At 41.8% G+C, this 21,250-nt stretch overlaps 1 protein-coding gene across 17 annotated transcripts in view; it reads right to left on the reverse strand.

Annotated features, from left to right (window-relative positions):
* MAP2K5 (mitogen-activated protein kinase kinase 5) overlaps positions 1-21,250 on the reverse strand; it is a 270,688-nt gene that overhangs the window by 57,492 nt on the left and 191,946 nt on the right. For 12 of the 17 annotated variants that reach the window (XM_042941608.1, XM_042941602.1, XM_042941611.1 and 9 more), the window contains 2 exons: positions 7,120-7,146; positions 6,775-6,807 (listed from right to left, as the gene is read on the reverse strand). In XM_042941608.1, coding sequence (XP_042797542.1) covers positions 6,775-6,807; positions 7,120-7,146 — 60 coding nt within the window. Of the gene's footprint in view, positions 1-6,774; positions 6,808-7,119; positions 7,147-18,254; positions 20,781-21,250 lie in introns of those variants that run through there. The other 5 variants (XM_042941603.1, XM_042941607.1, XM_042941617.1 and 2 more) reach the window with 2 other exon arrangements.

Genomic DNA, 21,250 nt, shown 5'->3' on the forward strand with positions numbered 1-21,250 from the left:
AATCCCACTTGGTCATGATGTATAATTTCTTTTATATGCTGCTGGATTCAGTTTACTGGTATTTTCTTGAGCATTTTTGCATTTATATTGATAAGTTTTCTTGTGAAGTCTGTTTGGCTTTGGTATCAGGATACTACTGATATCATAGAAGAAGATCGGGAGTGTTCTCTTCTATTTTTTGGAGAGTTTGAGAAGGATTGGTGTTAAATCTTCTTTAAACATTTGTTACAATTCATGACAAACTCATGAAACCATATGGTCCTGGGCTTTCCTTTGTGGGAAGTTTTAAAAAAATCTTATTTACTGTCATAATTCTACTCAGATTCTGTATTTCTTGAGTCAGTATTGACAGTTTGTGTTTTTCTAGGAATTTGTCCATTTCATTTCGGTTATCCAATTTGCTGGCATATGATTGTTCTTGTCATTTTATTTTTTTATTTGAGATAGAGAAAGAGAGAGAGAGAGAGAAGAGAGAGGAAGGGAAGGGGGGGGAGAACACGAACAAATGGGGAGAAGGGGCAGAGAGACAGAGAATCTGAAGCAGGCTCCACACTCAGCGTACAGTCCAATGCAGGGCTTGATCTCATGGCCCTGGGATTATGACCTGAGCTGAAATTAAGAGTCAGACATTCAACTGACTGAGCCACCCAGGTGCCCCCTTTTCATTTTCTTATGGACCTTTTTAATTCTGTAAGGTTGGTAGTAAGGAGCCTCCTTACGTTCTCGATTTAGACATTTGAGTCTTTCTCTCTCTCTCTCTCTGTCTCTCTCTTTGGTCAGTCTAGCTAAAAGTTTGTCAATTTATCTTTGCAAAGAAGCAACTTCTGGTTTCATTGATTTTCTCTATTTTTTATTATCTATTTTGTTTATTTTCACTCTAATTTTATTTCCTTCCTCTTGCTTGCTTTGCGTGTAGTTTGCTCTTCTTTTTCTAGTTTCTTACAGTACAAGGTTAAGTTATTGATTTGAGATCTTTCTTCCTTTCTAGTCCAGGCATTGGTAGCTAAAAATTTCCCTCCAAACACTGCAGACCCACCCAGATGTTCTACGTAGAGTGCTATGCCATGTCATTCCTAAGACCAAACCCTTTTTCCTTTCTATTCACATTAGGGAAGAACAATTGGTGTATCTCAGAATTATTCAGCTAGCACCTTCAACAATCAAGCCTATTGTTTGTCTTCATACCTGGTCCAATTATAGCCCAGTAATGAACACTGAAAGTCTGTGCTTCTATTTCAGAATACAAATTGTGGGATTTCACAAATCTTGTAGTTCTTAATTTTTTTTTTATTTGAATATAGTTGACGCACACAATGTTATGTGAGTTTCAGGTGTACAACACGGTGATCTGACAACTCTCTCTGTTACGCTGTGTTCACCACAAGCGTGGCTACCATCTGTCACCATACAATGCGATCACCGTCACAGAGATGTATATTCATAGGGAATATATTCCCTATGCCATAGCTTCCATTTCTGACACTTATTCATTCCATATCTGGAGACCTGTACCTCCCACTGCTCTTCACCCATTTTGCCTGCTCCCCCCTCAACCTCTGGCAACCAGTTTGTTCTCTGTATCGATGAGTCTGTCTCTGCTTTTCTTTGTTTTTGTTTTTTTTAGATTCCATATATAAGTGAAACCATATAGTATTTGTCTTTCTTTGCCTGACTTATTTCACTCAGCATGACACCCTCTAGGTCCATCCATGTTGTCACAAATGGCAAGATCTCATTCTTTTTTATGGCTGAGTAATATTCCATTGTGTGTGCGCGTGTGTGTGTACGCACACATCTTCTTTACCTATTTATCTATCAGTGGACACTTGGGTTCTTCCGTATCTTTGCTACAATAAATAATGCTGCAATGAACACAGAGGCGCACATATCTTTTCAAATTAGTGTTTCTGTTTTCTTTGGATAAATACCCAGTAGTGGAATTAGTGGATCGTATTGTATTTCTATTTTTAAATTTCTGAGGAACCTCCATACTGTTTTCGACAGTGGCTGCACCGAGTTACATTCCCACCAACAGTGCACGAGGGTTCCTTTTTCTCCACATCCTCGCCAACACTTGTTATTTCTAGTCTTTTTGATTCCAGCCATTCTGACAGGTGTGAGGTGAAAACTCATTGTGGTTTTGCTTTATATTTCCCTGACGATTAGTGATGTTGAGCATCTTTTCGTGTGTCTGTTGGCCTTGCAGTTCTAAAAAAATCAACATTTTAAGGTAGAAGATATTTCTGACTGGGTATAAAGATGACTTAAAAGAATTCACTTCTTACTAGTAAAGTAAATAAACAGAAGTCTAAATTAGGGATTTGCTAATTGTCTTCCTGAGTACCTACAGATGTTGGGTAGGAATTTATTTTTAGTTGTAATATGTTTGAAACATATATATATAGTGAAAGTAATAATCCATTTTTCTGGTTGTCATATTTTAGACACCCTGAACATTCTGAAACACATATGTGAACTTAAAAATGACTCACGAAAAGGATTTCTGCCTAACATTTACTTTTCTCTTCTCTTGACCTGGGAAGCTCCTACTCATTCTTTTTAAGACCTAGCTTAAATGCCACCTACCCTGGGGAGGGCCTCTCCTTATCACCCCCAGGACAAACTCTCCTGTCTCTGGGTTCTACAGACGCACCCTACACTGAGCCATACTATTCATTTCTGTGTCCATATCTTTTTCATGTCTGTGAATTACTTAGGGGCAGGCTCAAGGGTGACGTCCTTGCCTCCATCTTTGCAGTTCCCAGCACCTCAATCCACTGATGGCCTCCACTAGTGGGCTCCAGCCAGCCTGGGATTTGGTGACCCAGAAATCATTGCTGTATTCATACCTGCCGCATCACCATTGTGGCCAGTCCTTTGTTGCCAGCCAAGCTAGAACCCTAGGCACCAGGGAGAGTGTTGGATGGATAAGTAGCTTCCTGAGTCCCAGCACATCGTATTGGATCTGGACGCGGGGCTGTGCTTCTGCCTTTCTACCGTGACTTACACACCTAGTCTACAGCTGGCCTGGAAGCCCTGATCTCTCTAGGCTTGGAGGCTGTCCCCACCATGGTCTGCTCAACTTGGGCTATCAAACAGCAGGAACTTTTGATAACTATTTGCTGAATGAATGCACGCGAGCCCACCCATTTTACTTCATTAAAGAGAGGCACAAGCCTCTATCTTCCTTCTCAGATGAGCTCTGACCTTACACATACCACTTGGGTTTCTGACTTCATTTGGCACCTGCTAGTTTTACTAGGGTCACTATCAGCAGTGCAAAGACTGAAGACAGATGGTCAGATCACAGGGGCAGCAGGTGGTCACTGTCGAGAATGAAGAGTGACCAAAGAAAGCAGGGATGATCACGAGACAGAGCACAGGAGAGTACCAAGCAGAGCAGCACAGCCACGTAGGGCTATTTAGCCTGGGAATAAACAGCTCTACACACCTCAAGAGGCCCAGACATATTATTGAGTGCCAAGGCCAAACACAGGCAAAAGGGTTGGTAAAATTCAGTGGAAGAATAAGGTAAGCCCCACACAATTTTATAACCCCAGAGGGCATCAATACATCAAAGTTTAGCTCAGTATCATGTTCAAAACAAGGACCTGAGTCATCAAGAAAAGGTTAAATGATATTCATTACACACTGTCAACAGGCTGCCAAGAGCAAATACATTTTAGAAACACTTCTTTCTAAAAATGAAAATTTCTCATTGATGTCAGAGCTTCAAGTGGTAAATCTCAGTTATCTGGACAATAGGGGCCATCTTATTCCCCAAAGATATCGGATGGCTAAGGCACCGTGGCATACACAGAGACACTTATCACTTAACAATTAATCAAGCACTTCACACCACAGGTATTCAGGAACTGGAGAGGGCCCAATTACATAAGAATTTTAAAGGAAGAAGTTCTTTTGAGAGAAGCAAGTCTGAGGCATCGACACTATCATTAGGATATCACGCACATCCTGAGTTAGCCAGTTCCAAGCCACGTAAACTCTACCCACTAAAATTAAACTGGATTGCCCTGATTTCTGACTGGAGCTGGATTCTCTCGTTGCCTTGACTATCTATCCTTCCAGGTCCTGATCCGCAGTCCAGATTTCACATTCAGGATTCTTACTCCTGTTTAACTTTTGGTGTCTTCCATTTGGACATCTGGTAGCTAGCTGTGGCTTTGTTCCACGATTCTACTTCCTGACTCCTGGACTGACTCTGACATTCATTGCTGGCCGTTCTAGGGCTGGCTTCCGCCCACCTGGTCTTGTCTTATTACTTCTTCACTGTTTACCAGGTTATGCTGGGAGGGCAAGCTATATCCACACAATAATCAAGTATGTTACACTGGGCTTTACTTAGCTCTTTTGTATATGACTCAATACATACATCCATCTTGTTCTAACTAGGCTCCCTTAGGGGTGGTGCCCTTAACTCTGACCCGACTTTTCTCTAACAGCAACAGTGCACACTGTCATTGGACACACACCTCACAACGGGGCATATCCCACACGCAAGGAGTAAAACGGCTCAAATCCTAGCTGGTTATTTTCACACAGGAACAGAAGGCCTAAAAGTCAGGTACAAATGAAGATAGATAGTTAATAGCCCTCTGGGATCTAAAAGGGCAGATTTAGTCCTGAAAGACATTATGGAAGAGGTTCTCAAACCTTAATGTGCAGAGTGACCTGGGAAGCTGGTCAAATGTAGATTCCTGGGCTCCACCCCTAGAAAGTCGAATCCAGTGATCTGAGTCCAAGAATCTGCATTTTTAACCAAAGCCTCAGGTAACTCTGATGCAGTTAGTCCTGAGACTCCCCTTTGAGAAACACTGTATCACTGCAATGGGAAATGTGACAAACACGGGACAAGCAGAGTAATTAACACCTCCTCCCAGTCCCACCATCCTTTCCTTCTTAGAAGCTAGGATGCACTTTGCAGAAGGCAGGTCAATTGGCCAATTCTTTCCTAATACTCATCATGGAACATCAGCTCAGTTCCAAGATCAATTTATGTTTGTTCTAGTAAATACAGTGTAAATTTCGCAAGTTTCCTTGAAGAAGATATTTTTAATAGGTCTTTTGCATAAACTGGAACAGGTGTCTACATTATATTTTTCTCTCAACTGAGGAAGAACTGCTATAAAGAAAAACATACCATTTACATCACATGCTACTATCCTTCCCACAGTCCATCCTGCCTTAGAACATCTCTTTAGGATAATTTCAAAAGTCTCAGGATTTGCCCAAATCAAGCAAGTGGAAATATTTTACATTTAACAGCGATCATTACTACTTTAAATAAGGAATGAAAGTATCTGTTTGATTCAGAAAAACTTCAAATTAGCTCACCAGCAATGCATGTATTGCTGGTGAGGGGTATCTGTACCTGAATGTTCTAATGCTCAGGAGCCCGGCCAGGCAAGATCAGCGGAGTCCAGAGAGCCCAGCAGTCTGTGCATCTGACTGGGTAGCCAAGTTTCCCTGGGAATGTCCCTAAGCAACCCTGGAGGGGGAACCTCAGGAAAATCAGTTTAATTGGGAGGATTCTGATGGGGATAGGACGCTTTTGGAATCTAAGATGACAGAAGATATTGATGAACTATTAGATCCAGGGGGCCTGTCTGATATTTGAGATAATGGGACCTCCATTTGTTTCAGGACGATGCCTTCATTTTTGCACTAACATGGTTTATGGCTTGCAGGGGATATATGGACTGACGGATGCAACCATTAAGGATGTTAGAGCCCCATTCTTACTATTATTGTGATATGTGTGCGCGTTTGTTTTTTTCCTAGGAGGATCTTTATTTTTTCCCCTAAATCTCATAACTGGTTATACAGATGTTTAATTGAGAGGAATAATTATGAATTACGATTTGTTTTTTTTCTTTCAAACTTTCCTATCTGAATCATTTATCGCCTTCATTACAAGTGTTTTAAATATTGTAAAATTAAAGTTTAAAAAATAAACATTGCCTGTAGGCAAGCCCAAGCCCAGAAAGTCAGTTTTTAAAAAACATTAGTGTTTTCTTAATTGGGAGCATTGTGTACTACAAGCCTTGTGTTCTGCTAATTTACAGAAAAACAGACTTTAAATTCAGAAGAAGGAGTAGAAAAAGTAGACTGAGAAAGAAATGCCGGTAGATTAACTCCATGAAGGCAAAGGGACAATGGAACTCGATGGATAAGGATTATCAGAGGTAGAAGGACTTAAAATGTGCGGGTTCTGGTTAAAAGCAGAAGAAGTTAGGAATGTGTTCTGGGGAAAATGCCTATTTAGGAAATTAAGGCTGAACTGTTGACCCAGAGCTTTGGAACATTTTTATCACCCCGCTATGCTTTGGGTAAATAAAGCAAGGGAGACAAATTTTATCCAGCTTATGTTTGCTGTTCGACTCTGACCCTTGCCTACTGGAATGACTTTAAATATCTGCTATGGAAAAAAAAATGATACCACTTTAATTTCCGGCTCTATCCCCATCTGGCCAGGGAGAAGAGGATGAATTGATATCATCCTGTTTTGTCTTTAGGGCTTCTGATACCCCTGAGGACCAGCCCGTGGGACAATCTGTTTGGGCAGGGATTCTGGGCCAGAATCAGGAGAGTGGGACTCCGGACAAGGCCAGTCCACGTAACACAGCTCAGAGCCATACAACACAACTTGCTCCGAGGATGTTGGGCACTGTGCTTCATTAGGAAACAAAATATAAGCTTTCCACACCATTAGGAATGACTTTAGGAGTGAAAGCACATAAGACGATGCCTCACCTCATCAACAATGCACTGCAGAAGCTGGAGAGGCTGCAACGGGAAAGAAGAGAGGAAAAAGTATTAGCCTCTGTGCAATGTCTTTACAGTGGAGTGGAAAGAAAAAAATCATTAATGCAATAAAATATAGCAAGATTAATCAACAACAGCAAACTCTTATAAAAACATTGATGCTCAGGATGTTCTATTATTTCTAATGGTACCTAATCTAATACAGGCAGTTAAAGGTTTGCATTTTCTTCAAAATGCAATTTGCTAAGTTTAAAACAAGGCATTCAAGCATGCAAAGGAAGCAGCCATCAGGAAAAAGAAAAGTGAATTTTTTTCTGAACTCATAAAGCTTACCATTAAAGATCCCTGGTTTTTCTGAATCTGAAAAAAGGCAATATGTAATTAGCATGTCATAATCAAAATGACTCACTTGGACACATTATGATCACTGAGAGAAAATTATTGCATTGCTGGTGGCAATTTGTGGGCATGTGTTAACACAATTTACATAATGAAAATACACAAATGTTAATAGCTCGCTTCTCATTTATAGGCGAAAGTCAGCAGAATGTTAATTTCACACAACACTTTTTAGTACCCTCCAGGTTGTATTAGAATAGGGAGAAAAACCATAATCCATTTCAAAAGGCTGTTTACGATTCAGATATAAATAATGTTTTATATTGCTAGATTGTGAACACTGGGCTTAATGTTGCAATCATTGCTAATGTTATGAAGCTCACTCTTTTTAAATTAAAAACCGATTTATTTAAAATTGAAATTAAATCATAGTCAGAAATTAGAATTTTGGATTCCTGCCAGTGTCTGTTCACAATCCCCTATTTTTTGAAGAAAACTTTAATTATGTGGTTGAAGTATTTGTCTTTAACTCAGGAGTGGGGTGAAGACACCACCTTTTCCAAAGTTCCTTCAGCCTGTTTCCTGGGAAGCAGGAAAATCAAATTCATGCAAGTTTTACACTGTTTTCCAGGGAACAAAAAGCAGAGGCAAGTAAATGTCTGCTCCTAACCAACATTCTGAAGGCAGGCTGTTCACACATCTAACACCGATAAGCTGCGTCTCTTAGAAAATGACTAAAATGTGACACCAAATTAATAACACATCCAGTTACTAACTGAAATATTAAACACTTCAATCCCCCACCCCCACACAAATGACTGCAGTTATTACTAACTCAATGCAAATAAAGTCCCAGGCACTAAGTTTCCTAAGAAGGAAAATTTCAGGAACCAAGTATGATATTGATGGGTCAGTTGTTTGCTGAGATAACTGAGCTCCAACCAGCTAGTAAGATACAGGGATAATTGTAACAGGACATTTGATCACCGAACAACACAGGGGTTAGAGATGCTGACCCCTGTGCAGTTGAAAATCCATATATAACTTTTGACTCCCCAGATACAATCATCCTACTGTTGACCAAAAGTGTTACCAGTAACAAGTAATAATAAAGAATCGATTAACACATATTTTGCATGGTAGATGTATTATATGCTATATTCTTATAAGAACGTAACCTAGAGAAAAGAGAGTTAAGAAAATTATTAAGAAAATCGTAAGGAAGGGGTGCCTGGGTGGCTCAGTCGGCTGGGTGTCCGACTCAGCTTCAGCTCCAATCTTGATCTCAGGTTTGTGAGTTCAAGTCCTGCACTTGGCTCCATGCTGGGCGTGGAGCCTAGTTTAAAAAATAAATCATAAGGAAGAGAAAATACATTTACAGTTCTGCACTGTATTTATAAAAAAAACCCCTGCATATAAGTGGACTCATGCAGTTCAAACCCATGGTTGTTTAAGAGCCAGGTGTATTTTTTAAGTAAAAAAAAAACTGTTAATGGTGTTTTAAGAAGTTCTTCCATGTATATTTGATCTGCACAAGTACCCTGAGGTTGGCAAGGATGGTCATTTCTATCCTCTGGAGGGAAAACTGGGCCTCCCAGTGGACAGGGCAGGGGCAGGGGCAGGGACAGGGTGAAGGCCACAGGGACAGGCTGTGGTACTGTGGCTTCTCCCGTGCTCTTTTCTTCCCCCATATCTAACTATGGTCACAGCACGATTTCAAAACAACTGGATTTGTGTAGATATACTTGTAGATATATTTGTAGAAATATTCTTGGCATGGTAAAGTGGGTAAATAATCAATTTGGGCAGGTGGGTTCCTTTCAACTAGAATGCATGCTTCTCAAGGGCAGAAACTATGTTTTTGCATTTCTTTTGCATCCACGAGGCTTCTCAACAGACCCTTCCTTCACCAGTCCTTGAGTGTTTTAAAAAGCACTTTCCTGTGTATTATCCCAACTAAACATGGCGCCCACTCATCCCTGCTCTACTCAGTCACCACTCCCTGAAACCTCTGTCCCAGGCTGACTGGCTCGTAGTCTCCTCAGGTAGTTCCTGCTTAATGTTATGCCGAATTACTGCTCCTTCCTCTAGTCACTGAGTATTTCTGCATAATGCTCTGATGGGAAAGATTTACTTTAAAAAGGAAGAGAGGGACACCTGGGTGGCTCAGTCAGTTAAGACTCTGACTTCTGCTCAGATAATGATCTCACGGTTCATGAGTTCGAGCCTCACATCGGGCTCTGCGTTGACAGCTCAGAGCCTGGAGCCTGCTTCGGATTCTGTGTCTCCCTCTCTCTCTGCCCCTCTCCCATTCACTCTTTCTCTATCAAAAATGGATAAATGTTAAAAAAGTTAAAAAAAAAAAAAAAAGGAAGAGAGAGGGTTAACTACCACCCTGGAGAGGCTAAGGATTTTAGTAAGAAGCCATACCCCTTTTCAAAACTCATGAAAGGCCCAGGTAACTTCCCAACAGGAGATTGGCTTTTATTTATTTATTTTTCAAGTACACATGGATCCTCTCCCCCCACCCTCCATTCTTAGTAAGATATATCTACTTCAACAGGAGGGCTACTTGTAATGAACAAATTAGAAATCCATTTTTGGCAAAGAGAGTGTTTTTCACAAATTTCCAACAGTCAGGGGGGATTACAACATTCTCTGAGGAAAACATGTGGCAAACATTCTAAGTGAGATGTTTCAAAATAAATTCAGGAATAAACTGTGCGACACTGTTCCCAGCAATACATAAGTTGTGTGAAATGAGCTCAGGGGAGAACATTTTTCCTCATGACCTAAACTCTTAAGAGGTCTCCACCTTGCCCTATTCTGTGGGTTAAAGAAACCATGGTTGAAGACAAAATTTTACTATTTTAATGCTTTCTCCTTACAACGAGGAAGAGGGAAACAGCAGTATCAGAGTCTTTTTTATGATCTTCTAACTATACCATTTTGCCCAGGTTTTTAAAGAGAGATGTTGTTACCAGGTTTTATTACACAGCTTTGATAGCTACATATTATGTGAAATCATCTTCATAAATTTTGTATTAAGGTAGCAGTGCCAGTACCTGAAATTGATTCAAAATGCTTAAGATACTCAATTACTTTTTAACACTGTTACACAATGCGGTGACTTATATCTTCTATTTCACGAGAACTTGAGGACACAACATCATTGTAATTGATTCATTTTCTCAATTAAATAAAGCTACTGTGCTTTTCTTTATATGAATGCCACACAGACCATAGAGTTAGATATATTCTTTCCTTTCTTGGTCTCAGATATATTGCCTTAAAGGTTACATTCTGTTCCTCTGTTTAATTCCACCAGAAAATTTAATGCCACGGTCATATTTTTCAAATTCTGAATTGCCATGTACCCGACTGTATTTATATTAGGCTTATTTTTCACTGCTAAACTCTTTGTTGTTTACCTTTTTCAAGATCACATTACTGTACGGGCACAGCAACCATAAAACAGACTGCAACAAAGTCAACCTCCAGTCACTGCCTCTGCTTTTACACACAGTTCATGAGAAAGTGAAGCCCCTAGTTTTACAGCACATTAAAAGTGGTACTAAGGGTGCTTGATATAAAATGTTAGCTTTGTCAATGCCTCTCTTTATTCTAGGTCTGCCTTCCAAATGCTGAGCTGTGAGAGCAGAGTTCAGAGGAACACAATAATATTGTTAGGGCTGATGAACTGCCTGTACCTCACAACACAGGAAATGCTGTTTATAACTAACTCGTCCAAGTCCAGATTCCCGTTTGCACATTTTGCTGGTGTTGAGTAGTCTACATCTAACTAGTACTTTGGGACAATGAACAGAACAATAATTGCTCCAGCCGTTACACTTTGCTAATCAGTCTCCAGAACTAGTAGCATTTTCATAGACTAATTAGTTGAACCTCTTTTCTCTTCTGGGCATAGCCTTTTCCCCCTCCTTTTGCCAGCCCTTAGCTATAAGGCTTTAAGGCACACTAACGGGGGACACCTCAGTCTGATGTAAGACAGATCCTTGTGTGTTTAAATGGGGAGGAAAGACTTCAAAATGGGCGGGCCTAAGTATCAGTCGTGGGGTGTTACTGCAGTAACATTTATCACATATTTCCTTGCAAGGACTGTATAGCTGGCAATTAGAAGAGCTCCCATAGCATGACTAATGGCTTTGGAAAATGATCCCGAAAAGGAAGCTCCTGATGCAAAAGTTTATTTGTGGGGCCTCAACTATCTAGTCAACGGCTCTGGTGATAAACAGCAACTCTGGGGACCCCGCATTACACGCCCACTTCTGCAGAGGTGCTGTGTACACACAGCGGGAAAGCAGGCTTGGCCACCAGCCCTTTTACATTATGTGCAGAAGCACAGTCAGGAAACTAAAATGATCCACCTATGTAACTTCGAGAAGACACCAGCAATAGCTTTCATTTTCTCTTTTACTCTCTGGAATGATGGCTTGCCCTGCAGCCCTTGTCGCAGAGATTTATGTGTGACCGAGGTCAGATCTTCCAATATCAGTTGACAAATTTTCTCTTTACATATTTACTGCTTTCCTAGCTTGTGTTATTTTCTCTTAAGTAGAAGAAGGAAATATGAAATTAAATGATACGGTGAGCATTTTTAAAGAATACCAGGAGTGTGTGTGTGTGTGTGTGTGTGTGTGTGTGTGTGTGTGTGTGTGTGTGGTGTTCCTGGCACTACACTTGAGCCTGCAATGTTCAACTCTATTCTTTTTTTTTTTTTTAATTTTTTTTAACGTTTATTTATTTTTGAGACAGAGAGAGAGCACGAACGGCGGGGTGGGGGGTGGGCAGAGAGAGAGGGAGACACAGAATTGGAAGCAGGCTCCAGGCTCTGAGCCATCAGCCCAGAGCCCATTAGCCCAGAGCCCGACGCGGGGCTTGAACTCACGGGCTGCGAGATCATGACCTGAGTTGAAGTCGGACGCTTAACCGACTGAGCCACCCAACTGCCCCTGTTCAACTCTATTCTTATTTCACACACATTTTAGGAACGATAGCTATTTTGCAGACTCTCTTTTCAAATCAGATGCATTAAGTTTAACCCTGCCTAACATAAACCAGGATTATGGTAAACTGGGACTTTTATATTGTAAATGAAGAATAATGACCTAAAACTTTTTTTCTTTAATGAAAGTAGCTGCAGAGATGATCTACTTCAATCTACTCATTTTGCTGCTAGGGAAACTGAGGCTTTGAGGGGCATAGTGCCCAAGATACAGCCCGGGCTAGACCATAGTGCTGACTCAGGCAGCTGCTTGGTGTGGAGAAAATGCATATGCACTGGAGTCAAAAAGCCCCCTGGAATTCCAGTCAGACCCCCATGGTCTCAGAAGCTCCCTCCCTTCACTGGGTTCAGGGCTCTTGATTACAAAGCAAGGGGATGAGCCAGAGGATAATCCAAAGAGTCCTCCCAGGCAGAGCTTCCCATTCAGGTGCCGTATTTTTTCCTACCCACGGGAGAGCTGGTACTGGCAGTCAATCTTATTTTATCTGGCATCATGTGGGGTGCTAAAACTTAGGTACACACCACCTCCAATCTGCTACAACTTTGCAAAAACAAAGTGCCCAAATCTCAAAAAGGCTTCAACCAGAGAACAGAAAAATCATTTCCACATGACCACAAGCTAAACACATATTGCTTAGTACCACTAACTTAAAATAAGACTTCCTAGGGGTGCCTGGGTGGTTCAGTCGGTTAAGTGTCTGACTTCGGCTCAGGTCATGATCTCACAGTTCGTGAGTTCGAGCCCCATATCCAGCTCTGTGCTGACAGCTCAGAGCCTAGAGCCTGCTTCAGATTCTGTGTCTCCCTCTCTCTCTCTGCCCTTCCTCCACTCATGTTCTGTCTCTGTCTCTCTCAAAAATAAACATTAAACAAATGTTTCATTAAAAAAAGGTAAGATTTCCTAAACAAAGGACTGGGTTTTGTTTTTTTGTTTTGTTTTGTTTTTGAAAAAAAAAAAAGAGAGAGAGAGAGAGAACAGGGGCATCTGGGTGGCTCAGTCGGTTAAGCATCCAACTTTGGCTCAGGTCATGATCTCATGGTTCATGAGTTCAAGCCCCACATGGGGCGCTCTGTTGTCAGCACAGAGCCTGCCTTGGATCCTCTGTCCCACCCTCTCTCTTTCTCTGCCCTTCCTCTTCTGGTTGTCTCTCTCATTCTTTCTCAAAATAAATAAATAAACTTTAAAAAGTATTAAAAGGGGCGCCTGGGTGGCTCAGTCGGTTAGGTGTCCGACTTCAGCTCAGGTCACGATCTCACGGTCCGTGGGTTCGAGCCCCGCGTCGGGCTCTGGGCTGATGGCTCAGAGCCTGGAGCCTGCTTCCGATTCTGTGTCTCCCTCTCTCTCTGCCCCTCCCCAGTTAGTGCTCTGTCTCTCTCTGTCCCAAAAGTAAATAAAACGTTTAAAAAAAAAAAAAAATTAAAAAAAAAAAAGTATTAAAAAAGAAGAATAAAATGTACTCTAGTGAACCATAAATGGGAATTCTGACAAACTGATATTTTTAGATATTGAATGAATGCATGAGACAAAATAAATGAGTAATATGTATTATTACTAATAATACAAAATTAACAAGTATAATTCACTTGTGCCATATCTCTCTTGTTTATCAGCCTCTGTCCTTGTTCAAGTTCTTATCATGCCTGGAAATCTATTAGCGTATCTTATATAGAACAAAACAAAAACAAAAAATAAGTCATGGGTCTTATTTAAACGACAATTAATGACTTAAAACAAAAATAAGTTGTCAGATGATTTAACAAGGAGCTACTCGGTGGGACACCAGAAAGTCAGTAGGATTCCCAGCTTCTAAAATCCACTCCCTGGCACTTTCTCTCTGCTGCCTTTAGGAGGGACCAGTTTTGAAAAGCTCAGACTAGAAACCCCTGAATTTCACAAATAGTTGGGTGGGACAGAAAGGCTGTAAGATGCCTAGAGGAGGGCTCAGCTCAGATGGGACCAGACAGAAAATCATCACGGCCATAAATTAGATCACTTGGCTCTCACTGCTTCCCGAGTATCAAGGACGATGCATTTTCACACAGAACACAGCAGCTGGAGCGTCAAGGTAGAGTGTAACATTATTCATTTGCTGGGTCTGCCAGTCAGTGAGCAGGAAAGAAAGGACCTGACTGCCAGTCTACACTCTTTTATCCCTTGTGTATTTAAAACTGACATAGCTCATGTCCTACTTCACATAGGGGTATAGGAACCCTAGTAAATCATCCTCTGGGCACATGTAAATTTTAATATTCAGGCTTGAATTTTGTGAGAAAAGCAGGGGCTCACAAACACATTTTAAAATGAAACACGTGAGTTATAAAATGAATCTTCTCCCTTAGCCTTGCCAAGATGTCCACTGAGCACTTTCCTCACAGAGAAGATTTTTCCTTTCAAAGAAAATACACTGGCTGTACCAAACTTCTCTTTCTTCCCCCCAAAAGGGTGGTCTCATTCTAGAATCTAGTTTAGAGTATCAGTTATGTATGTGGGGGGCAGGGAGTGGGAGGGGATGTGGCCTTTTTGAGAAAGGCCTATTGACCATTCCATTGTTTATGGTCAAATAAATGTGCTGTGACAAAAGATTTCTAAAGGGTCAAAATGTCTCAAAGGGTTTTTCTGGAGCTATCATTTAGTTTGCATCTCTATTAACGTCAATCCTCCACAAGCGAAAGAATCCAGAACGATGTTAGAGGTCACCTGGTCTGACTCCTTGCTTCTGACTCTGGAAGAAGACTTCCAGGAATGGGATTCCAATGATTCCATCCTGGGTGGCTTCAATTGTCAGAAAGTTCTTTCTTATTACGAGTTCAAATATGTCTCCCTAGGAGATATAGCCACGGTCTGGAGCTGTAGTGATTTAGTGGCAGCAACTCACATATTTGAAGATGGCTGTTTCTTCACGAAGTTTTCTTTCCCGAGAGAGCATCCTGTTTTCTCCTTGAGATCATCTGCTGTGATTGACTGCCCTCTGTTCTTCCCCCTTCTATTAGTAATGACACTCTGATAACATTCCCCTAGCCTTAAATAGCCCATGTACTTCACATCCTCACCTACTCCATCGCCAGCTTTATGGGCAGGACATGTGGTTCAGGCTTAAACTAGTCCGCAACAGCTAAGTCCCCCGGGCTTGGGGAAGTTAACTGATCCAATCAAACTGAAGCCTATGGCTTCTTGCTGCCTGTGGGGAAGAGAGGCTTGTTATTCCTTTCTAACTGGGAAGCAGGTGGCCCGGGAACCCCAAAAGCCATTCTTGGTCCGTGAAGGAAGAAGCCTACCAGAAACAGAGCCAAAAGTGACCTGTTGAATCCAGTTCTACCAAAAAACCCAGGAATACTTGGCTTTTTGGCCATGGATTTCAATGAAGTCCCCTTGTGGTTGAGGCAACCTGAGTTGGGTGTTCTGTTACCTGCACCATAAAGCTGCCTGGCGGAGGTGAACATGGTTTCACATTCTCCACCACTGTGACCACGTTTCTCGGAGTGTGGTGCCATGTGCGTGTGTTCCTCATAAAGTGTGACACCCACACCTGAACACATGCCTCGGAAAGACTGGCTCAGTTGCCTTGTCCTGGACATTATACGCTATTCAGGAGGAGAAACTCCCGGCAGCTACAAGTGCCTTCAGCTTTTGATAGATAGCCATATCACACAGTTGGCTCAGTGGAGAGGAACAGACGTGTATAAATCTTGGGCTGAAAAAGAATTACTTCTTTCCTGTACTCTTCCATTTGGGTTTCATACTGACAAGGTATTCGAGAGTCAAAATGAGTACACGATTAAAGCAATTACAGAATCTAGACAAGTCTGATGGAAGTTTCTACCTGTTGCCTCTCCCCTGCATCAGACAGGAAATACATTAGCCTTGTATTTGTTTGGTTGAGGAGAGGCCTGTCCAACACTCAAGGAGAATCACAGACTCTCGGGGTCTGAAAGAATCTTAAAGGTTTTTTAATCTGACCCACCTCTGTGTGATCCCTGAATCCCTCCTTCATTACACTCCTGGCTCACAGGGCTTCTGTCCGGATGCATACAGTGATGGGGACTTTATGTCTTCTGACTGTCTATTCTCTCCCTTGTTCCAGCTCTACTTTCCTGACAGTGCAAATCCACGTCTTTTCCTACATGAGAACCCTCAAGTATCTTAAGACAACTATCACATCTCTTTGGAAGCTTTGATCCTTCAGGTATTAATGCTGGCAGGACAGAGGGGAAATATGGACACAGAAGAAAAGGGGACAAAATTACAAACTGAAAGCTTAAAAATGTGTATTGATTCTTAGTTCTTTCTGATTCTAAAATCTGCTGGGTCAACATGTAAAAAAAGTGAAGTCAGGCTAAATCACTAATTCATTGATTCACATCCTTTTTTTTTCTAAGTTTACTTATTTTTAGAAAGACAGAGAGAGGGAGCATGAGTGGGATAGTGGCAGAGAGAGAGAGGGAGAGAGAGGATCCCAAGTAGGCTCTGTACTGACAGCAAACCGTGAGATCATGACCTGAGTTGAAATCAAGAGCTGAACACTTCACCGACCGAGACACCCAGGCACCCCAGTTCATGTATCTTTATCAAGAACTTACTCTACGGCAGGCACTGTACTGGAGTCTAGGATCCAGTAGATGGATAAGCTGCGAGTGCTGGTCCACAAAAATGAGTGACTTCTTTAAGGTCCCTGAAAGTTAGTGACAGAGCTAAGACTTAAATCACAGGGTTTGCATTCTCCTTAAAATGCCACTTAATTTTTGGATAAAATACAATTTGCTAGATTCAAGGTGCTGTAGATTTCTAAGACAGTGTCCCCAAAAAAGGGATGCTTTCAGGCATTTCACAGAGTGCTTTCTTTGTGGGCTAAGACTCTATATATTGCTGCCTTTTTTTTTTTTTTTTTTTTTTTTACCATGATGCCATTTGACAACATTGTTTGGCCTGCTGATATTTTGAGATAAGCTGCAACTGTAGCTAATACATGCTTTATTTCGCATTAGATCATGACCTGAGCCAAAGTCGGACACTCAACCGACTGAGCCACTCAGGCGCCCCCTGCATTATTTGGCATTAGAAAGGAAAGAATCTTGAAATATAGTCACACATAACCATGCTAATTAACATGTGTCTTACTGGTTTGGTTCTAAACGAGATTCAAAACAGGATTTAAAGAAAAGAAGTCATTGATCTAGAATGAACTAAACGGGGCACCTGGGTGGCTCAGTCGGTGAAGTGTCTGACTTTTGATTTCGGCTCAGGTCATGATCTCACAGTTTCGTGAGTTTGAGCCCCATGTCTGCCTCTGTGCTGATGGTGCGGAGCCTGCTTGGAATTCTCTGTCTACCTCTCTCTCTGCCCCTCCTCCACTTGGGCTGTTTCTGTCTGTCTCAAAATAAATCAATACACTTAAACAAAAAAAAATTTAGAATGAACTAAACAAAAAGTTTGATTCCTGTTTCAGAGATGTGGTTCACACCTCTCATAGTTTGATTTGGGTGAAATCCAGTTCAATAAAGTCCAAGAGTGTACTTGGGAGATGGTGATGAGAAAGGTAGCTGAAGGTGTGGACAAGAGGGGAAAATTGCTCATACAAGATGAAAGGAGACCACAGAAGTATCTAGCTCAGCATTTTTCAGACATTGGTTACCAAATAACTCAAGGCTCATGTAAGGTATTACTTAGACACATTAACAAAAATTAACAGACAAAAACAGAACTGCCTGGTATTTGTGTGTGCATGCATGTATGTAGGTGTCTGGGAGTGAATTCCCATCTATTTTATGCCCTGTCTTTCCATGTAATTCTGCAAATCACTGACCTAGGACACCTCTATTATTTTCCAGATGAAGTAACTGAGGTCTGAAAAGAACTAAGGTCAAACAACTAGCAAGAAAAGCCAGGAACAGAACTCAGGTTAGCTCTGTGTGTGTAGAATGGGGGGAAGGGGGACAGAAACCATATTCTTTTTTGAGAGGTAGAGAGAGAGTAAGCAGGGGAGGGGCAGAGAGATACAGAGAAAGAGAATCCCAAGCAGGCTCCTTGCTGTTAGCCCGGAGCGCGACACGGGGCTCGATCCCACAAACCGTGAGATCATGACCTGAGCCAAAATCAAGCATCAGATGCTTAACCAACTGACTCACCCAGATGCCCCCCAGAAACCTCATTCTGACAATGATTTAACTTGTCACTTGATGGGTGTCTCACTTGCTGCTTCCTGGTCCTCTCTGCCCCGAGTCATCGAGCGTTTGCAGCTGCCTGGCTATGGAGGCACAGGGGTGGAGGAAGGCCTCTCACTGGAAATTTTCTTTTGTTTACTGTATTTTGCCCAACTAGAACTAGGACTATAGTCAAGGTCTCCCCATGCCCTGAATAGTGCTCTTTGCAACCTGTTTCTGAACAGAAAACAAGACAAGCTTCATTAGCCATTTTGGTCTTTCTTTCCTCCTCTGACCTCCTTTCCTCCTAAGACTAGCGTGTTCTCCAGCTTTTCTTTCCCTCTCTGCATGGCGGTCATTATCTGTAGACTTTGACAGGGTATGGCATAACAGAGTCCACGCTTGGTTCTAATTGGTTGCCTCAGTTTCCCACAATTCCTTGGAGCTGACACCCTGGCTGTAGACATAAACAGACAACTGCCTCCTTTCCTAGCTCCTAGCAGCCCTTGGGACCCTCTTTCCACCTGGGGTGTCCTGGGCAATCTCCAATCCTAAATCGAATCAGCTCTTTGCTCCTTTTAGGCAATGCATTGATTTTTCAATGAACTTAGCTTGTCCACTTTATTGGCACTAAAGAGGGTCAGGTTCTTAGCATCATTAACATTTTAGTTGAGGGAGAATTCCCAAGCCCCCCAGGCATTAATCCAGAACTGTTAAAACATCTGAAAAGTAATCTGTGCTCAAACAAAACCTGGCCACGTCCGCCTCCTTTTTAAGTTGGATGCCAATGAATCCTGAGCCTCAAATCTACCCAAGTTTTCTATACTGAATAGTATAAGTAAAACACTGGTATATGATAAAAGTTGATGTCTTTGTTGCTGTTGGTATTACTGCTATTGAGGACCACTTTCCCCTGAGGGATCTGTACCCATCAGCAATTACCTGGTAGACATGTAGCATCCTGGGACAGTAATTTCTATCTCTGCAGACACACAAGTTGAATGCAGCACTTGAGTGGACCATAAAAATGGCCATTTGGGCTCAAAGCCTCTGGGTGTCTTTCTCCCTGCGCCATCCCTCTAGAGTGGGAACCAGTCTGACCCGGTAGGCTGTCAAACACCTGCTCATCCTGAGTGAGTCGCTGAATGGCTATCGGAATCTCATTTCCTCCTTTATAAAGTGAAAGAGTTGGAACAAACAGGTCACTGTAAGATCTCGTCACCTTCTCAAATTCTATGATCCCACGAAGTAGCAGACAGCACTCAGAAAAACCAAAGGGGGAAAAGTGGAAGGGCTCTCAGACCACAGAGCCCAAGAGGGAGGGGAGACGGCAAAGTTGCCACCTGAAAGCCAGACTGGGCGCTCGGTTCCTTACTTCAAACTTCAATTCTATTTCTGGGCTAAGCTGATTATTTAAAAATCATAGAAGAATCAGGGTCCCTAGTTACTGACATAACAATCACTGGGTTCTGTATATAGTTCTATATATTATGATTGTGATCGTGAATGATAAATTATAACTCAAAAAAGAAAGACTGTAAAGGAAGGCTCTTGTGGGATCAGAAAAGTAATTCATTTTAGTCTTACCTGGTGTGAGACGTGAGACACGGTCATATATTTTCAGAGTTACATAGGTAAATCCCTAAAGTACTTCCCAGAAATATAAATAATACTAATATTACCCAGCTCTTGTTTACCTTCTTATATTTTTCAAAGTGTCCTCTTAGGCATTAGCTCATCTGATCATGACAACCCCCCCTCCCTAGAAAACGTCCTATGATGTGCCAAGGCCCTCAGAGGCATGTGCCAGCTGACCTCAGGGGCAGAGATCTTAAAACGTAATGATTTCCAACCTCAGGCTCGCTCCCAGTCATCTCAGAGGGATTCATGAAATTCTCAATCCCAGTTTCATTACCTGGTTTCTGCTGCACTTGCCATCTCTGTCCTGACACACCCCCTCTCTCCTCCCGCACTCTGCCCTCCCATCTCTTACTGCCCTCCCAGTGCTGCTTTGAAAATTACCCAGGGAAATTCCTAAACAGGTAGGGAAATGAGAGTAACGGTAGTAGTACCCTAGTAAATTAAAGTACTAGAAGGATACTGCATACAACTGCTGCTTTAGACCTTTATCTTTTACCGGATGAATCTCCTGCTGATGAGAATGCCTGGAAAGTTCTTTCCCTTCTCTTTAGCCTCACAGCCTCAGCTCAGGCATCACCTTCTCTGTGAAGCCTTCACAGCTTTCTGAACTGAGCTGACCTCTTCTGGAGGGCAGAGCACACCACCTCCTGTCTGGTTCCTTTTGCATCAACTGCCATTTGTTTCTCTTATATTTTTCTCTCCACTAGACTAGACTCTGAGAGCAGGGACCACATCTGTTTCCTTGCTGGACTTCCGGCGCGTAGCACAGTGCCAGGGCAGAGTAGGTGCTTGGTGACAAAAACATGTTGAATTGAATTGAGATCTATGTCATAGAGTAGTTTAGAAGGTGCTATAAAAAATCAAACCAACATGGGGTTAATGTTTCTAAAAAGCCAGGGTTCACCAGCCTAGCTGGCTAACTGCATATACTTCAATCGAGGTATTAACAAGTAATTTATCTTTAGGGAAAAATGTCATGTGTCTAGGCTACCCACTCTTTGGGGATTCTCTCTATTCCATTTCTGCTCTATTTTAAAGACACACTAGGAACCTACTTCCTATCTTTGCAATAGGCTAAGCCAAGAACATTGGGAGATATCTTGATAAGCATGAGATAGATAATGGGAGAAGAATCCGGCATGGCCACTTTCAAAATTCCTGGGAAGCAGCATATGTATGTAAGGGAGCATCTTCCTATCACTTAGATTTCACCTCTGCCTTCTGTGGAACACGAAATCAGACTTTGTATGGCTTTAAGTAACGCTGTATTTTAAATGTCTATATCCTAAATAACAAGAATGAAAATAATGAATTAAAACA

This window comes from Panthera leo, chromosome B3, assembly GCF_018350215.1.
Source record: "Panthera leo isolate Ple1 chromosome B3, P.leo_Ple1_pat1.1, whole genome shotgun sequence".
In the NCBI taxonomy this organism is placed as follows: domain Eukaryota; kingdom Metazoa; phylum Chordata; class Mammalia; order Carnivora; family Felidae; genus Panthera; species Panthera leo.